Source organism: Schistocerca serialis, chromosome 2, assembly GCF_023864345.2.
Source record: "Schistocerca serialis cubense isolate TAMUIC-IGC-003099 chromosome 2, iqSchSeri2.2, whole genome shotgun sequence".
NCBI classification, from domain to species: Eukaryota; Metazoa; Arthropoda; class Insecta; order Orthoptera; family Acrididae; genus Schistocerca; species Schistocerca serialis.
The window spans coordinates 379,551,255-379,568,139 of NC_064639.1; the positions used below are offsets into that span (position 1 = coordinate 379,551,255).

At 38.4% G+C, this 16,885-nt stretch overlaps 1 protein-coding gene across 1 annotated transcript in view; it reads left to right on the plus strand.

Moving 5' to 3' along the window:
* The first annotated feature begins 1,118 nt into the window (after positions 1 to 1,118).
* LOC126457200 (uncharacterized) overlaps positions 1,119 to 16,885 on the plus strand; it is a 72,157-nt gene continuing 56,390 nt past the window's right edge. The window contains exon 1 of the mRNA XM_050093300.1: positions 1,119 to 1,398. Coding sequence (XP_049949257.1) covers positions 1,243 to 1,398 — 156 coding nt within the window. The 5' untranslated portion in view covers positions 1,119 to 1,242. The remainder of the gene's footprint in view (positions 1,399 to 16,885) is intronic.

Sequence of the window (16,885 nt, forward strand, 5' to 3'; positions counted from 1 at the left end):
CTTTCGTTTACATTCCTTCCCGCAAAATCTCCAGGAGGCATTCGACCTTGGCGGTGAGCGGCGATCGTAAGGTTCCAGCTCATCAGTTTAATTGCTTGTTACGCTAAAAATAACCGATGCTGCTAGTCAAGATTTTTCTGGGTTTATTTTGCAAACGCCGCGTTTCGGGAAATAATCACAATTATTAAGTGTGTTTTTCGTGTACTGTGGTATTTTTCTCCGTTATGTTTGCGATGTGTGAGTTATTACCTTATTCTGGTACTTTTAGAGTAAAATGAACACACGCAATTTTGTAATTACTAATGTATCCTCCCCTATCGACAGTTGCGAATTTCTTAGTAACTTTTACTCACGGACTTTTTCTGTCCTCGTAGATAGAAATTTTGCGTAAGAGGACAAAAACAAATCCGTAAATAAGGGTTACAGCCAAATTCGCTATTAATTATAGAGAAAGACACAAACTGATTATAAAACTGCGCGTGTTCATATTACAGTAAAAGCACCAGGACAATCCAGCAGCACACAAACGACAGTCATACGGCTAGAAGTATCGTAGTACTACAAAAACGCACTTCATACAGGGAATTATTTTCCGGGATTCGTCGTACAAAAATATCTAAACAATAATAGTGATTGCAACAGTAAATTATATTTTGTAACAAAAAAAACTTTTTTTAAATAATCATAGGCTTTCTGCAGTCATTGCATGCTAGATAAAATAGAACGAAAATATTAAAGTGCACTTAGAGGTTGTCCGATAGTAATGTTTGCGAGTTAAGTTATTAGAGGGATTACTCTCCGAGTATTTTTCGAAAAATGTTTAATCTGTGTTGCCCGCGTAGATTGAACTAAAGTGTATTGGCTAGAGGGCATAATCTCGCTGTGGTTAGCTAGAGATCCTGGCGTTCCATTAACGGCCTCTGTAGGCAGCGCTTGTTGTCGCGAGCAGCTGAGAGGGGGAAGTCAGTACCGCCTACCAGGGAAGCTTCTGGAATGGCCCGGCGCTTTCGAAGGAAAGCGTTTATCCGACTCCAAAAGAATGTTATCTGTCTCTTGAAAAGAAGGTGAAGGCGCTGAACATGAATGCTTCGGCTGCGATGCCGTTAAGAACTTAAGAGGCGCAGCGTCGGTGGTCACGTGACTTGCCGAAGGCGGTATTTAAAAGCACGAGACAGCGTCAGGTCAGCACAGCGGTTACGCGAGAAGTGAGAGTGTAGTGCGTGATACAGTAGCAGTGCAGAGATGCCGGCAGACGTTATGGATGCGCTGCAGTTCGATCCGAAGACATTGTCACTGAGTTTAAAACGCGTGCCCGTCCCGAAAGTGAGTCACGATACCGATGTCCTCATCAAAGTAGCGTTTGCCGGTTTTTGTGGGAGCGATTTGCACATGCTGAAGGTGAGTTGAATACATGACCGGTAGTTGTTTCTCTCTGTCTACAATCTTCCGTACTACCATTATTTGTGGACTGTTATTTTCTACTTAATTACGTCATTGGAGTCTGGCTGCAAAAAACCTTACATCTATTTATATTTCTAAAGGCGTTTAAAAACTTTTGATCTGCTAGCAATTTGCTCTACTTAGACGACGTACCATCACGTAAAATTGCAAATTTACTTTAGGGTGCAAGTGCGTGTAAAAATAGTTCTTTAATATCGTGAATATGCCACATAGAAACCAGCTCTTAACATTTCCTTAGTATCCAGATGTTTAGAAACGGAGCTTGTTGAACAGAGTACGTCCCCATTATCCGCATTAATGTATCAAAAAAAGGAAGCCAGATTTTAATGTCCTGTCGACGACCAGATTATTAGAGGCTGAACATAAGCGCTGTTGTAAACGTGGGAAAAGAAAGCTGCCCTGGCCTGTTTAAAGAAAAAATGGTTCAAATGGCTCTGAGCACTATGGGACTTAACATCTTTGGCCATCAGTCCCCTAGAACTTAGAACTACTTAAACCTAACTAACCTAAGGACATCACACACATCCATGCCCGAGGCAGGATTCGAACCTGCGTTTAAAGAACAGTTTATTAGGGGAGAAATCAGTGGAAACGCGGGAAGCATAATCGGGATAGACGGGCAGGAGATAAAGCTATTCCGCTAACAATTACGAGACCTGTGCCCTAGCCACTGCTCCTTGTTTCGTCTTTACAGGAAACACTTCAGTTTTCGCTTTTGTGTTTTGGGGAAAATTTTATCGCGACGCCTCTAGTGGCGGTTGAGTCAGTGCATGGTGCCGGTGTACCTCACTGCGGCACTTCACTGAATATACTGTGTGCAACGCAGCATACGGCGCATTGAAACTTTTTAATTGATTTACGTACAGCGCAGGATCTCTCCGTTTCCAGCTTGGAGTATCGGTCTGGCACACAGTTTTACTGTGTCAGAAATTTCATCTGCCGCTTTTATGTAACACAAACTTGTCTGACGCTACACGCTAAAGAGGACGTTTTCTTCGAGATGGTTCATAGTAGCTAATAGCTCATAAAGAATACGTAATAACACGCTGAAATATTCTGTCACTGACGCTACACGGGTGTAATCGGTCAACGCTGGTGCCGTGCTGGTCCGATAACAAAACAGCAAATAACATCTTCGAGCTTGCAACCTGCTGAGACCTACACTACACTGTAGCAATTGCTGCTATAATGAATTATTCTGTGTTGCATACGCGTGTACTAATGCAGTACTACCAATGTTTTTCATGGGCCTCTGACTTAAACTAATTTGATGCCCTCCCTCACTTCTTTCTATATAGCGCCAATCTCTTCATCTTTATATGTCTGCTGCACCCGACGTTGCCAACAATGTACGGTTATACAGGGCTGCTGTAAATAATTCATTCGTTTCGAAAGCTCTATATTTTCCTAACTATTACATGTACAATTACGATTGACTGATGAATAGAAGTATACTCTCGCCAAGTTTTCATTTTGCTCTCTACAAATGTTCTATGACTATCCCCTTGGTCACAGAACAGACGCCCAAACGGTAACAAAGTTCGTTCCATACCTTATGCAGAAACATCCTGTCAGTGGTCATCACAGCAACACTGATGCGTTCTCTGAGCTGTTGTAGTGTTCTTGGCAGCGGGAGGTACGTAATCACAGCCATTAATGTACGCCCAAAGGAAAAAGTTAAAAGGCGTTAGGTTAGGCGAAATGGAGGTCAAGGGAATGGAACCGTATCATCTTCACCACTATGCCCAATCCAGCGATGGTGAACACCGATGCTCCAATGAGCTGGTGCACTGTCTTGTTGGAAGATAACATTCTCTGAACCAGCAGTCTGTTGTGGAAAAAAGCACAACTAAAACATATGAAGATAAGAGATACCCGTCATATAAAAAAAAGGCGCCTACGCCTTCGTCTGTGACACTGCACAGAAAACGTTAACCTTTGGCTACCTCGTTCACGCTCACGGTTTCATAAGGATTTTCAATACCCCACGCTTTCATACTGAGGCGATTAACGTTTCCAGATAAATGGAGGGTTGCTTCGTCGCTGACTATCAACCCAGACGCGAAATGTTCAACCTCAAGTGCTTGCTGCATTTTGTCTAGGCATTGCAACGCCAGCCGGTAGGCACAATGCAAGCAAGCTTGGTGAGATTACGATTCTATTCATCCATCAACCATATTTGCAGTACTTAGGAAAAATGTAGAGCTTTGAAAGTGAACGAGTAATTTATAGTAGCTCTATATTTCTTTGACTTCAGCTGCAAATTTTTTTCCCTTTTTTTTCTAGCTAAATCAGCTTGTTGTAGGTCTTGGCACGCATTCCCACGAGTTTGTTGCACTTAATCCTGTCTTTGAAGGAATTATACCGTTACTCAACTGTTGGGACACAAGTTTCTGGTCCTGCGTTGCCCAATTATGTGATTTCATCAGCCCAACCCTAGTCAATGGAACTGATGCAGATCAGATAATGTGGCACAACGGTAAGGCACTAGACTCGCATTTAGAAGGACGAGGATCGAAGTATTCCTCTGGCGACCCAGATTTATGTTTTCTGTAGTTCACTTCAACCACTTAAGGCAAATGCTGCGTTAGTTTCTCTGAAAAGGACATGCCCGATTTCCTTCCTTACGCTTGTCCAATCCCAGCTTGTACTCTGCTTCTTGAAGATATGCTCAACCCTAAGCTTCCTTCCATGCATCTTTCTTTCATTATTAAAATTCCTCTGCTTGCATATCCCATGCAAGGCAGTGCATTGCTGGCTGTAATGTCAGATAGGCATATCGCTGCACCAGGAAGGAAGGAAGGAAGGAATGTACAGTTCAATGTCCCATCGACATCGAGGTCATTAGAGATGGAGCACAAGCTCAGATTCTGTCAAGGATGGGGAAGGAAATAGGCCATGCCCTTATGAGCACTGCACCAGGAGAAGTAGCAGCAGCTTGAGAGCATATCACCTGACGCCAACATTACAGTCTGAACTGCCAACTACTAATAATGATAAAGCTGATGTTTGCCACAAGAACTTCGCATGTGGTACTGCCCATGTACGCAGCGCACTTTCCTCTTACCACATGTTTCACACTTCCCACAGTAGCCTCCTTGTGGCTTGACCACAATTCGTAACTGGTTGGTACTGCAGTACATTTTGGACTTCATATTAGCTAACTCAGCATGTCGGTCACATCTCGTCACAGATGAAAATTGTAAAGTACTAGCGATCAACAAAGCCACTCTACAAGAGGATTGTGATGCTACTATGATGGCAGGCAGTTAGCCAGCATATACTGACAATGGCCCAATGTGTAGAGTTGGTACTTCCACAGCAGCATTGACATCACTTGACAGCACAGACAGAGAAATGCTTTGTCACTACTTCTAAGTCTGATGCACTTACCACACCATGTTGCAACAACAGTCAATATGCTGCTGGTGACCACTGACTTACACTGAGAGTTTTATGTGGAATGTGAACCATGCTTTAACTTGTTTCTTTTTTTTATGTACAGCATTCACTAACAAAATCTGAATTTCCTGTTACATAATGGAGGAAAAAAATCCTAGGACTAATAAAGTGTCAAACCATTGGATTTGTACATAGATGCCACATTCATACTCCTATAAAATAAACCACTGAAAGCACTTATGTCCGCTCAAGTGGCAAAATCTGAACAGCAAGAATTGAATCTAACATAGAATTCAATTTTAAATTGAATCTGCAATTTTAAAGAAGCAGCAACTTCTCCTCCTCCCCCCCCCCCCCAACCCATCCCCACCCCCTCACACTCCAACAACTGTAAAACTTCATGCATTGGATATTACTAAAGTAAACTGATATTATCTGGGTGCTGTGCAATACTTAATTTTGCAGTATTTTCAAATTTAAGACTTCAGTACTGCTCCAAAGACGCTACCAACTGTTAGTACTGTGTTTAGGACACTGGCTGCATATTCAGTTGGAGTGGTGGTCAAACCCTTTCTGATTGCTTTGAATCATTGGAGATGAATATTAGGATGGTTGCCAAGGTTGATTTCCTACCCTGTCCTTGTCCAGCTTGGCACTGACTCCAGTGATTTCATTGTTGACAGGTGATTAAACTATATTACATTCCATCCTTTACCAAACTTCTCCTTTTCTTTCCTGACCACTTTTCCCATTTTATTTATCATCATTTTTGTACTGACTGAAAATGTATTATACTGAAACTGCATCAGTAATGAATCAGAAACATTGCACAATGATGGAAATTAACACAGTAGATGTGCTGGATGGTTATCTATGCTAGACTCACACAAAAACTAAAAGACAGCTGATCAGTCATAATGAAACACTTATTTAGGAAGCCATGTAATTCCACTGCAGTTTTGTAGTGAGCTTTGTGTTAACAAGGGTAGGCATTACAAGTGCACTTAGATACAGATCTAATCAATAAAATTCCATGGTTTTTTCAGTAGTGAGAGAGACTTGAAATTTCTCTATCTTTTTGCTGGCACTTGTGAAAAGCATGTCAGGAATTGTACTCTCTTCATTTTTGTTGCTTAGTTAGTTCCTTGAAGTTTAGGGGCTGGACTAGATACCTCCTTTGCTGCACAAGTTGTGTCTGATACCCACAAAGAGGATGTGGGTTGACATACATTACTACTGTGGATTTTCACAACCAAATGTTGATCCAAGTTGACCTTAGAGGAGTAAGTAGAGGTCAATCAGTATCATTACACAATCTCTTTTGAATCTTGTTAAGCAGTTGCATTATGTTGTCTTATAGAGATCACGTAAAGGTAACATTAGTGTATCTTTGGAAAAAGTGGACATGCTGTTAGATGTATTCAGAAAGACAAAATGGTTACATTATGATGTTGTAATAGGTGGAGATTTGAATGCAGATTTTGATATAACAGCCAAACATAGTGTCACTGGGCTCAAAAATCTTCTAAGACAGTGCAATCTGCACTTTATCAATAATAGACCCACAAGAGATAAAGCATGTTTTGACAATATCTTTGTCAGTTTCAATACTGCAGAAGAATCATGTGATGTGACAGTATTTGCATTCTAAGATCATGATTCTGTATCATTAAATTACATAAGTAGGTTCTGTGCTGATAAGAGTAACATTGACAAGTCTGTTCCAAAAATGGTAATCACTAGACCGGTCACAAATGATAAAATTGACAGTTTTGTAAGTCCCTTACTAATAGAGACTGGTTTGGCCAATGGTCTGGTGACACAAATTATAGTCTATGTAAAGATCTGTCAGCAAAACTAATATTTGAAAGGTTTTTCAAAGCATTTTTGACACAATACAATGACTGCATTCCGAAAAGAAATGCAAAATAATCGACAAAGGCTCCAAGGCAAGGGTATAAACAAACAAAACCCATGGTATACTGCACAACTAACAAATCTGAAAAAGCATGTTATGTTGTTGCACAGTATACATAAAACTCTGAAGACTGACAATGCTAGATCAGCCTATGTTCAGTGTAGGAATAAGTACAAAAAAGCCATTGTGGAAGCAAAAAGCACACACGACTTCAGCAGTATTGAGAACTCCATGAATAAATGCAAAGCTACATAGTTTTACTAAAGATGAAAGAAGTAAAGAAATCAGTATATGCCCTCAGAAATGCAATGATTTCTTTATTAAATCAGTACAAGAAGTAGGAAATGCTATCACTAAATCTGTCATTGGCTCTTTCAAAAGATGTCTGTGAACCACTAGTAAATACAATTATGTTTACCTCCTCTGAGGTCCCATGTAGTCTCGTCCTAAAAAAAGTTAAACATCTGAAATCATCTGAGAGTGTAGACATATATGACATTTCTTGTAACATTGTAAAAAAAGTAATAAATTGTGTTTCAGTTAACATACTGCATAAAAAAGTATATAACTGAGGGATATTTTCCTGATGAGCTGAAAGTGTCTTAAAGTGTTTAAGGTAGTCCCAATATATAAAAAAGGAGATATTGACTCACCTTCAAGTTACAGACCAATTTCCATAGTCCCAGCTCTCTCTAAAGTATTTGAATGTGTACTATACCAACAGTTATCCATGTACATTGAAAATGCAGGAATAATTAGCAAATCACAGTATGGTTTTAGGAAAAACTTTTCAACTGTTGATGCTACAGACTCAGTAGTCAAACACATACATCAAGTGTTTGAGGATAAAGGATTTGCTCAAGTCACCTTTTGTGCTCTAAGTAAGGCTTTTGACTGTGTAGAGCATAAAATACTCCTAGAAAAAAATGGAGTACTACAACATTTGAGCTAACAGCCTTAAACTATTGAAATCATACCTACAGAATTGGAAGCAAGCTGTTTGTGTAGGTAAAGAATACTCCAGTATTGAATTAGTTAAAATAGGTGTACCACAGGGATCTGTACTGGGGCCGTTTATGTTACTGATAATGATTAATGATCTGCCATGTCCGTGACAATTACAGGAAGATTTCTAAAGATTCTGAAGTTCAGTTCCTGTTGAGTTCTAAGTTTTTGTTACATTCAATAGGTCTTGCATCTCTGAAAATAGTGGAAAATGTGTGAAAGTGGAAAGTCATTCTCAACTTCATACATCTCGTGTAGATGACTGGATAAGTACTTCCACATGTTGGAGGACAGATCTATGTCTGAAGTGATGAGCATGATACCAATTTGCTAAGGGCCTCTTTGCCCCTCCCCTCTACCACGCACCTTAGACATCAGTGGAAATATGAAAAAAGGAAAACTCAAACCAATTGAGAATGGTTTCTCTAGTACAACTGAAGATACATGGATCCAAGAGAAACTTGAGATGATATGTATATAAGAGAGGTATTTAAAGTCCTTAGAACTCATTGTCCTGGTAAACTGTTTTCTCTGCCTTAAGAGCAACCTTCATAGTAACAGAGATAAGGAGTATGAAAGCACCAATTGAGATGCATACACTGATGCTGCGATGTGAGTGGAAGATGGGCTAAAAGTGTGCATACCCATATTCTCACTACAAATAACCAGTTTGTAGTAGTTCATGCCTACATTTTTGAGGTCATATTTGCTCTTATATGTTCTATGGAAACTGTACAGACTACCACTGCTACTCTTACAATATGAGGATCTTACTAGGCATCTGTGATGCCTGGACATCCAGAACCATAAATAAGAGTGTGAGAATATTCATGTGCCCAATGTCGCCAGCATTGCTGTAAACGGATGTAGCATTTTCAGCTTCTGTAACAAATACCTGAAAAAAAACCTTCCACTCACTTAACATTATCTGAAAAGACAATTGTGCCACTCAAAAGGCAACAATTTTAAGACTCTCCGACATACTCAGTTGACTGTGAAAAGCACAAGCATGTCTCGGTGCCTTGTGTCTGCTTACTCTACCCATTTGCACCAGACTAAAGTTGTGACCTTGGACATTCTGTTCTGAAGAGGAGCTATGTTGTTGTCCCCTCGGATGGTGGGCAACATGAAAATCATTATCAGTATGTGTATTATAACCTAGCTTCATATGGTATCATCAAATCAAAATTGACTCCATTCTTCCAGCACTGTTTTAATATTTTCTGGTGGTGTAGGATGGATCCCCATTTTAGAGACCTTTATTCTTCCTTAATCTAGCTGGCATAAATGACAATGCATTAAAAGAAAGCTGCCATGAGGGCACTATGCCGTGAAAACTGGGCACTGTGTTGTAAATTATCAGTGTTTTAGGCTGTATCAAGGAAATGACTGACCTTATCACAAACATTATCAGTGCATTCCTAACTGAGCATCTCAAAGTCCTTAGGTAGCTAGAGGAGGCAGAATGATAAACATCTGTAGACAATATAGAACACTAAGGCAGCATCTGAAGATCAAAGTCAAACCATCAGCAGAAAATATTGCATCCCTTGGGTGACGTGATAATGACCATTCAAGTAAAGAAAGTAGAAATAATGATGCCAAGAGTTCCTGAATTTCATCAATTATTCCACTCCAGTGACTGTAGTATGTCACCCCATCAGGATAAACTCTGGAGAGCAGAAAAAAAGCTGCACAAATATTCAGATGGTTTTTAATAAGATATCAGTGTGGTGCAGATATTGGCAACTGGCTTTAAATGTTTAGAAGTCTGAAATTGCACACTCTTCAAAACAAAAAATGGAGTGTCCTTTGTCTGCAGTATCAAAAAGTCATAAATGGAATCAATCAACTTAAACAAATATCTGGATGTAACAATTTGTAGAGATGTGAAATGGAATGATGAAATAGGCTCAGTCATAAGTAAAGCACATGGTAGACTTTGGTTCATTCATAGAATACTAGGGAAATGCAATTAGACTACAAAGGGGATTATTTACAAATCACTTGTACAACTCTTCATAGAATATTGCTCAAGTGTGTGGGACCAGTGACTAAAGAATACTAAAAGGAGATATTGAACATTTACAGAGAAGTGCCTCATGTATCGTCACAGGTTTGCTTGACCCATGAGAGAGTGTCACAGAGGTGCTGAAGAAACTGAATTGGCAGACAGCTGAATACAGACACAAACTATCTCAAGAAAGCCTACTGATGTAATTTCAGGAACCAGCGATAAATAATGAATCTAGGAATATTCTACAACCCCCAACATATCACTCCCATATGGATAATAAGGACAAAATTAGATAAATTAGAGCATGCAGAGGCATTTAAAAAACAGACATTTTTCCTGGCCCCCATATATGCATGTAAAGTGAAAAATCCCTAATAATTGGTACAGTGGGAGTACACACTGCCAAGCATTTCACAGATTATGGATGTGTGTGTATACTGATAATGATTTACTTTTGAATTCACTACTCTACATTGCCTGGACAGTACCACTTTACAGTGCTGCACGTAGGTGCAGAAACACGATAGTCATATTTCAATTCCAAAAATCATGAAGCATATAGTAGTTCATTCAATATATGTGGGAATCAGAATCTTTGTCATAACCACATAAGACAACCTTAGGTTCTCATCTCATTTAATGTGACATTTTAATGACAAATCAAAAGAGAGATCTATTAAATAGATGTCAAATTAACAAATGATATCACAGAAATAAAACAACATTAAGGATCAGGAAGAATTAAATACAGAGCCCTGTAAGGTTTGATATTTGGCTCACTCCTGTTCGTGACCAACATAATTGGTTTACCAAAGACAGTGGAAGATATCTGAAACAATTTCTATGGGTGGTCGAAGTATAGTGATAAAAGGCCCATAGACATCTCTACCAATGATGGTTATCAGCAAATAGTTTCACTCTTAATCACACAGAAACACATTATATAATTCCACTCATATGAAAGTGACATAAGTACCAGAATTAGAGATCAATGGGCATACTGTAACTGAAACTCCATATGTGAAATTTCTGGGTCTCTATGTGGATAATGGAGTGTGGTTGCATCAATGCATGGATAAGTTAACCATAAAGCTCTGTTCTGCCTGCTTTGTACTGAGAAATCTCCCTCACTGTGTTGAACTGTGATTTGGACTTAAAGTACACTGTGGACACTTTCACTCAGTACTGTCCTAGGACATAACCTTAATGGGACAATGCAGCTAAAGTCAAAATAGTGTTAGGTTTACAGAATGGTGCTTTAAGAATATTATGTTAATAATCAAACATATTGCAGAAGCATCATCAGGAATTTTGGGATTCTTACACTTACATGCCAATATATTTACTCCCTAAAGGTACTCACAGTTAATAACAGAATGAACTACAATGAACTGTGAAATTCACAACTACAACAGAAGTAAAAATAATTTCCGTATAAACTATGCATACTTGTTCTGCTGCAAAAGTCTATAATAGATTGCTGCTAGACGTCGGGCAAGAAACTGAAAGTCCTGAAATATTCAAAATTAAAGTAAAAGATAATCTTATCTGCTCCTCCTCTAGTTTTTTTAGAAAATTTGAACACATGTATGTAAACACTGGCTAACACTAATGTTCACATTAATCAGACTTTAACTTTACCAGTATATACAGGGTGTAAATGATAGTTCCTTACAGTATACCACAATGATGTAGAGGAAACTGAGATGAACAGTTTGATATAGGACGGTTGTGGTCTATCATGTCAGAAAACTACCTGAAACTGGCCTTCAAAAATCACCTAAGTTAAAGTGCATGCATGCTGCATGAGATTTTTATTATCTTTTTGCTCTCTTTGCTCAAACAGTTTGTCCTAGAGGAGTTATTCAATAAAAACTTAAAACTGTGAGGATTGAACAAACCCCCACCCTCATGCTCATATTCCCACCAGTCAGTATTTTTATGGTGTTTGTGTCATTCCATCATACCACTGCACGAAACTCTGCAACTACACTTATTATTTCTCATGCTTAGTATGAAGTACTGGATAAAAACAGCAGCTGGATAGTTAAGAAGTGCAATGGCTTTTTGCAAAATAGCTGTCTTCATATACGCTTTATAGATGTAGTCTGTAGTGACTGCTTCAAACTCTTAACTTTTTATGACATGCTATGGAACACAACCTGTGAGTGAATGGTACTTGGAGAAAAACTGCAACATTCATTCAATGAACACTAGGTAGAAAAACGATTTCCACTTTGATAACTAAGCATTGTGTACTATTCAGCAGGTTTCATTTTCAACAGGCTTACAAGAGAAATGGAAAAAAGAGTGATTAAATCCAAAGTCTGCAAACCTAATTTGAAAAGTTTCATTAAGGTATACTCCTATTTTGTATAGAAGTTCCTTGCAACAGTTGAGAATTTTCCTTTGTAAAGTGTTATTTATCCATATACTCTCACAATTTCTTCTGTTCTTTATTAATTCTTTAGTTTATTTTGTTTGTAAATTTTGTAATCATGCTTCAGTGAACTTTGTTCTGACATGTTGCATGAATTAATAGCTTTGGCTTGCATGGTCCTAATCATAGTACAATCCATTCATTCATACATTGTGTTTTGCAAATACATGAAAAAGTACCTTTAGAGATGTGGAACGAAGTTACAAATTAACAGGCAGGGGCAGCCACTGTAGGCTACTTCTGTAAAATGCACTAACAAAAAATCACGACAAGTGCTAATCTATCCACACCTGCTGCATCGTAGTAAACATTTCTATAATTTGGTGGTTTCAGTAAATAACTGTCTATGTATGAGAAATGTTAAAAAACTGTTTAGTATGACTATTTGTTTTAACTGAAATAGATGTTCTCAAGTCCAAGTATTCTGATAAATTACATGAGAACATAATAATGTAAAATGTTACTTTGGTTTTTAATCTCTGGGGAGCTCCAGTTCCCTATATCATGCCTACCAGCACTCTGTTAAAGACTGGTGCACCCAGATGTAAAACCCCATTCTGAATCCTAGGTAGGGATGAATGATCTACATGGCAGTTACTTTTACTTCATGAATTGTAGTTGTAAATTTCACAGTCCATTCTAAATTCACTTTTATTATTAGCCACAAATGTCTTCAGGGACTATTTACATTGACACAAAAGTGTAAGAAAATCCCTGAAGAAGCTCCTGCAAGATGTTCATTGCCAGCTTTGCAAAATATTCTTACTGTACACTTATATAGACTAAATACTTTTTTGACCTTAGCTGCATTACCCCTGAAATTATGTAACAAGACAATATTGTGTGAGACTGTGCAAAGTATATTAGTAATCCCACTTACAGGTCAACAGATGCAGTATATGCAGATCTGAACTTTATGTTCAACTTATCCACATACTGATGCCACTTCAGTTTGTTCATCTGGATTAGAGATGGGTGGTCTGCTCCTGAACTGATTCAGAGAACCACATCCTTCTAAAGAATGAGTGATCGGGATCAGTGACTCAGAAAAAAGGAATGGTAACATGTCTGGTCAGAAAAGCTTGCCTGGTGACATTAGTGAGCAGAACCAAGATTCTGTGACAGGTTGTTGCAGCAGTGTCCCATGCCGCATGCTGAAAAAACTGTTTCCCAAGCTGGGAAAAAAAAGGCTCTACAGACCCTGTGTATGTATGGATTTGCGTATCTTACTAATGTCTGCTGTGTTTTTTTTTTTTCTGCCATGGAAAAAATAGAAAATCTAGATATATCAATTTTTCAGGATGCTGCATTAACACAGAAAACACTCATAGAGGAAGTTTACAAAGTACCTCAGAAGCATAAAAGAAGTCGAGACAAACAATTTATGTAGGGCAATTGTGTTCTATCAAGTCAGAAAACTACCTCAAATTGGCCTACAAAAACTAGATATGCTACAGCATATGCTCATCATGCAAGATTTTCGGTATTCTCTCGCTGCCTTTGAGCAAATTATTACTTCTAGAGGCAAATTATTACTTCTAGAGAAAAAATGGATAGGACCTGTTTTACAGGAAATTTAATGTAGTTTAATTTTGCACTGGGATATGTTTGACTGGAAGCCATGATTTTTATTTTTATTTTTTTTTTTTTTTTCAAGAAAAATGTAAAAAAGTGACCTCCAACTGCATCCCTACCCCTATACTAACTTTCCCCCTCCCCCACTGGTCAGGATTTCTAGTATGTTGTTCATGGTACACCCTCCTACCACTGTATAAAATTGTTCAAATAAATGAATTATTCAAACAATGGAAAATCCAGGATGGAATGTAACAATAGAATGAAAAGGATAGTTGCTACTCCCCATACACGCCATGTTTTAGGAGTTTTTGAAGAAAAACTTACAAATGCACCCACACTCCTATACTCATTCCCCCCCTTCCCCCACCTCTCGTTGTGCCTTTAAATGAGAAAGTCCTCCCCACTATCCTTCCCACCCCTCCCACAGTGGTAATCTGCTGTCTACTGAACCTACAAAATATACTTGTCCATCCCTGCACAACCCCTGCTCCCAAACCCTTACCTCATGGCTCATATTTCTGTAATGCCTTTATGTCATGTTATTTGAAATTATTTAGCTTTCCACTTTTTCCTGTCTTCCAGAGTAATAATTCATCATTAATTCTAGTACTCTGTCATCCTCCTGTCTTGTTACAAAGTCCTTTCAGTTGTTCCTGTATTCCTTAGATGCTCCTTTAAGCTCTTCACTCCTAGTTCTTCTGATGTCAACATTCATCATCCTATCACATAGTGTGTACCAAGCTACTTTTCTTAGAAATTTCATCTCCAATGCCTTTGTTCATTTCTACTTGTTACAGTGAAAAACTCACTTCCACATGCCTTAGTTGGTACTGAAATCGTTTTGTAGAGCTAAGGTAGAGTTTTTTTCACACTTTAGTTCTAAGTGTTCTATAGATTGTTGTCAGTGCAATTAGATCTTTCTACTGTCTTTCGTATGTCCATTTCTGTCATGAATGAGACAGTATTTCCTAAAAAGTTGAACAAGTTTACTGTTCTGTTTTCTGATCATTTATTATAATTTTGCTGGAAATTGGCTCCTGATATCTGAAAACCATACCACAACTTTTGTTTTCTTTGAAGATACAGACAGATTATACAACTTATCTGGTGTGGATAAAATGTGAGCAGTTGTTCAGAGTATGTTCTCGACTCCAAGAATGTCACGACCCGGGATGTGCGGTGATTGTCAAATTAGGCAAATATTTATCTGAGGCATACTTGCCTAGTAACATCGATCCCTTGAACTGGTGGGAAAGAAATTGCTGTACCCAACACAATACCAAATGGTTCTGAAAATATTGTATATCCCAGCTACATCAGCGCCTTGTGAGTATATCTTTTTATAAGCAGGACAAAAATGAACGGAGAAAGAAACCAAACCATTTCATGTGAAATAGGTCAAATTTTATTTATAAATCATAATACTGCTTGATTTTTTTTTTCCTCATTTGGTACACTTATTGTCATACCGATTGTAAATCACGACTACAGATTATGTTACAGTTCATGTTTATTTTCAATAAAAGTATGGAAACATAAAAAGAATCAAAATTATTTTTAAAATGTTCCCACTAAAAAAATTTAGCATTTCCTTGCAATATTTTTCAAGTTTTGCAGCAGACAAAATGTAAAACTATTAAATCGCAAAACTACTTGGGACTTAACATAAACTTATTACTCTTCTCTGATGAAGAAATTGAAGAAATGTATGATGAAATAAAAGAAATTATTCAGATAGTGAAGGGTGACGAAAATTTAATAGTCATGGGTGACTGGAATTCGGTAGTAGGAAAAGGGAGAGAAGGAAACATAGTAGGTGAATATGGATTGGGGCTAAGAAATGAAAGAGGAAGCCGCCTGGTAGAATTTTGCACAGAGCACAACTTAATCATAGCTAACACTTGGTTTAAGAATCATGAAAGAAGGTTGTATACATGGAAGAACCCTGGAGATACTAAAAGGTATCAGATAGATTATATAATGGTAAGACAGAGATTTAGGAACCAGGTTTTAAATTGTAAGACATTTACAGGGGCAGATGTGGACTCTGACCACAATCTATTGGTTATGACCTGTAGATTAAAACTGAAGAAACTACAAAAAGGTGGGAACTTAAGGAGATGGGACCTGGATAAACTGAAAGAACCAGAGGTTGTACAGAGTTTCAGGGAGAGCATAAGGGAACAATTGACAGGAATGGGGGAAAGAAATGCAGTAGAAGAAGAATGGGTAGCTTTGAGGAATGAAGTGGTGAAGGCAGCAGAGGATCAAGTAGGTAAAAAGACGAGGGCTAGTAGAAATCCTTGGGTAACAGAAGAAATATTGAATTTAATTGATGAAAGGAGAAAATATAAAAATGCAGTAAATGAAGCAGGCAAAAAGGAATACAAACGTCTCAAAAAAGAGATCAACAGGAAGTGCAAAATGGCTAAGCAGGGATGGCTAGAGGACAAATGTAAGGATGTAGAGGCTTATCTCACTAGGGTTAAGATAGATACTGCCTACAGGAAAATTAAAGAGACCTTTGGAGATAAGAGAACCACTTGTATGAACATCAAGAGCTCAGATGGAAACCCAGTTCTAAGCAAAGAAGGGAAAGCAGAAAGGTGGAAGGAGTATACAGAGGGTCTATACAAGGGCGATGTACTTGAGGACAATATTATGGAAATGGAAGAGAGTGTAGATGAAGATAAAATGGGAGATACGGTACTGCGTGAAGAGTTTGACAGAGCACTGAAAGACCTGAGTCAAAACAAGGCCCCCAGAGTAGACAACATTCCATTGGAACTACTGACGGCCTTGGGAGAGCCAGTCCTGACAAAACTCTACCATCTGGTGAGCAAGATGTATGAAACAGGCAAAATAGCCTCAGACTTCAAGAAGAATATAATAATTCCAATCCCAAAGAAAGCAGGTGTTGACAGATGTGAAAATTACCGAACAATCAGTTTAATAAGCCACAGCTGCAAAATACTAACACGAATTCTTTACAGACGAATGGAAAAACTAGTAGAAGCCGATCTCGGGGAAGATCAGTTTGGATTCCGTAGAAATACTGGAACAC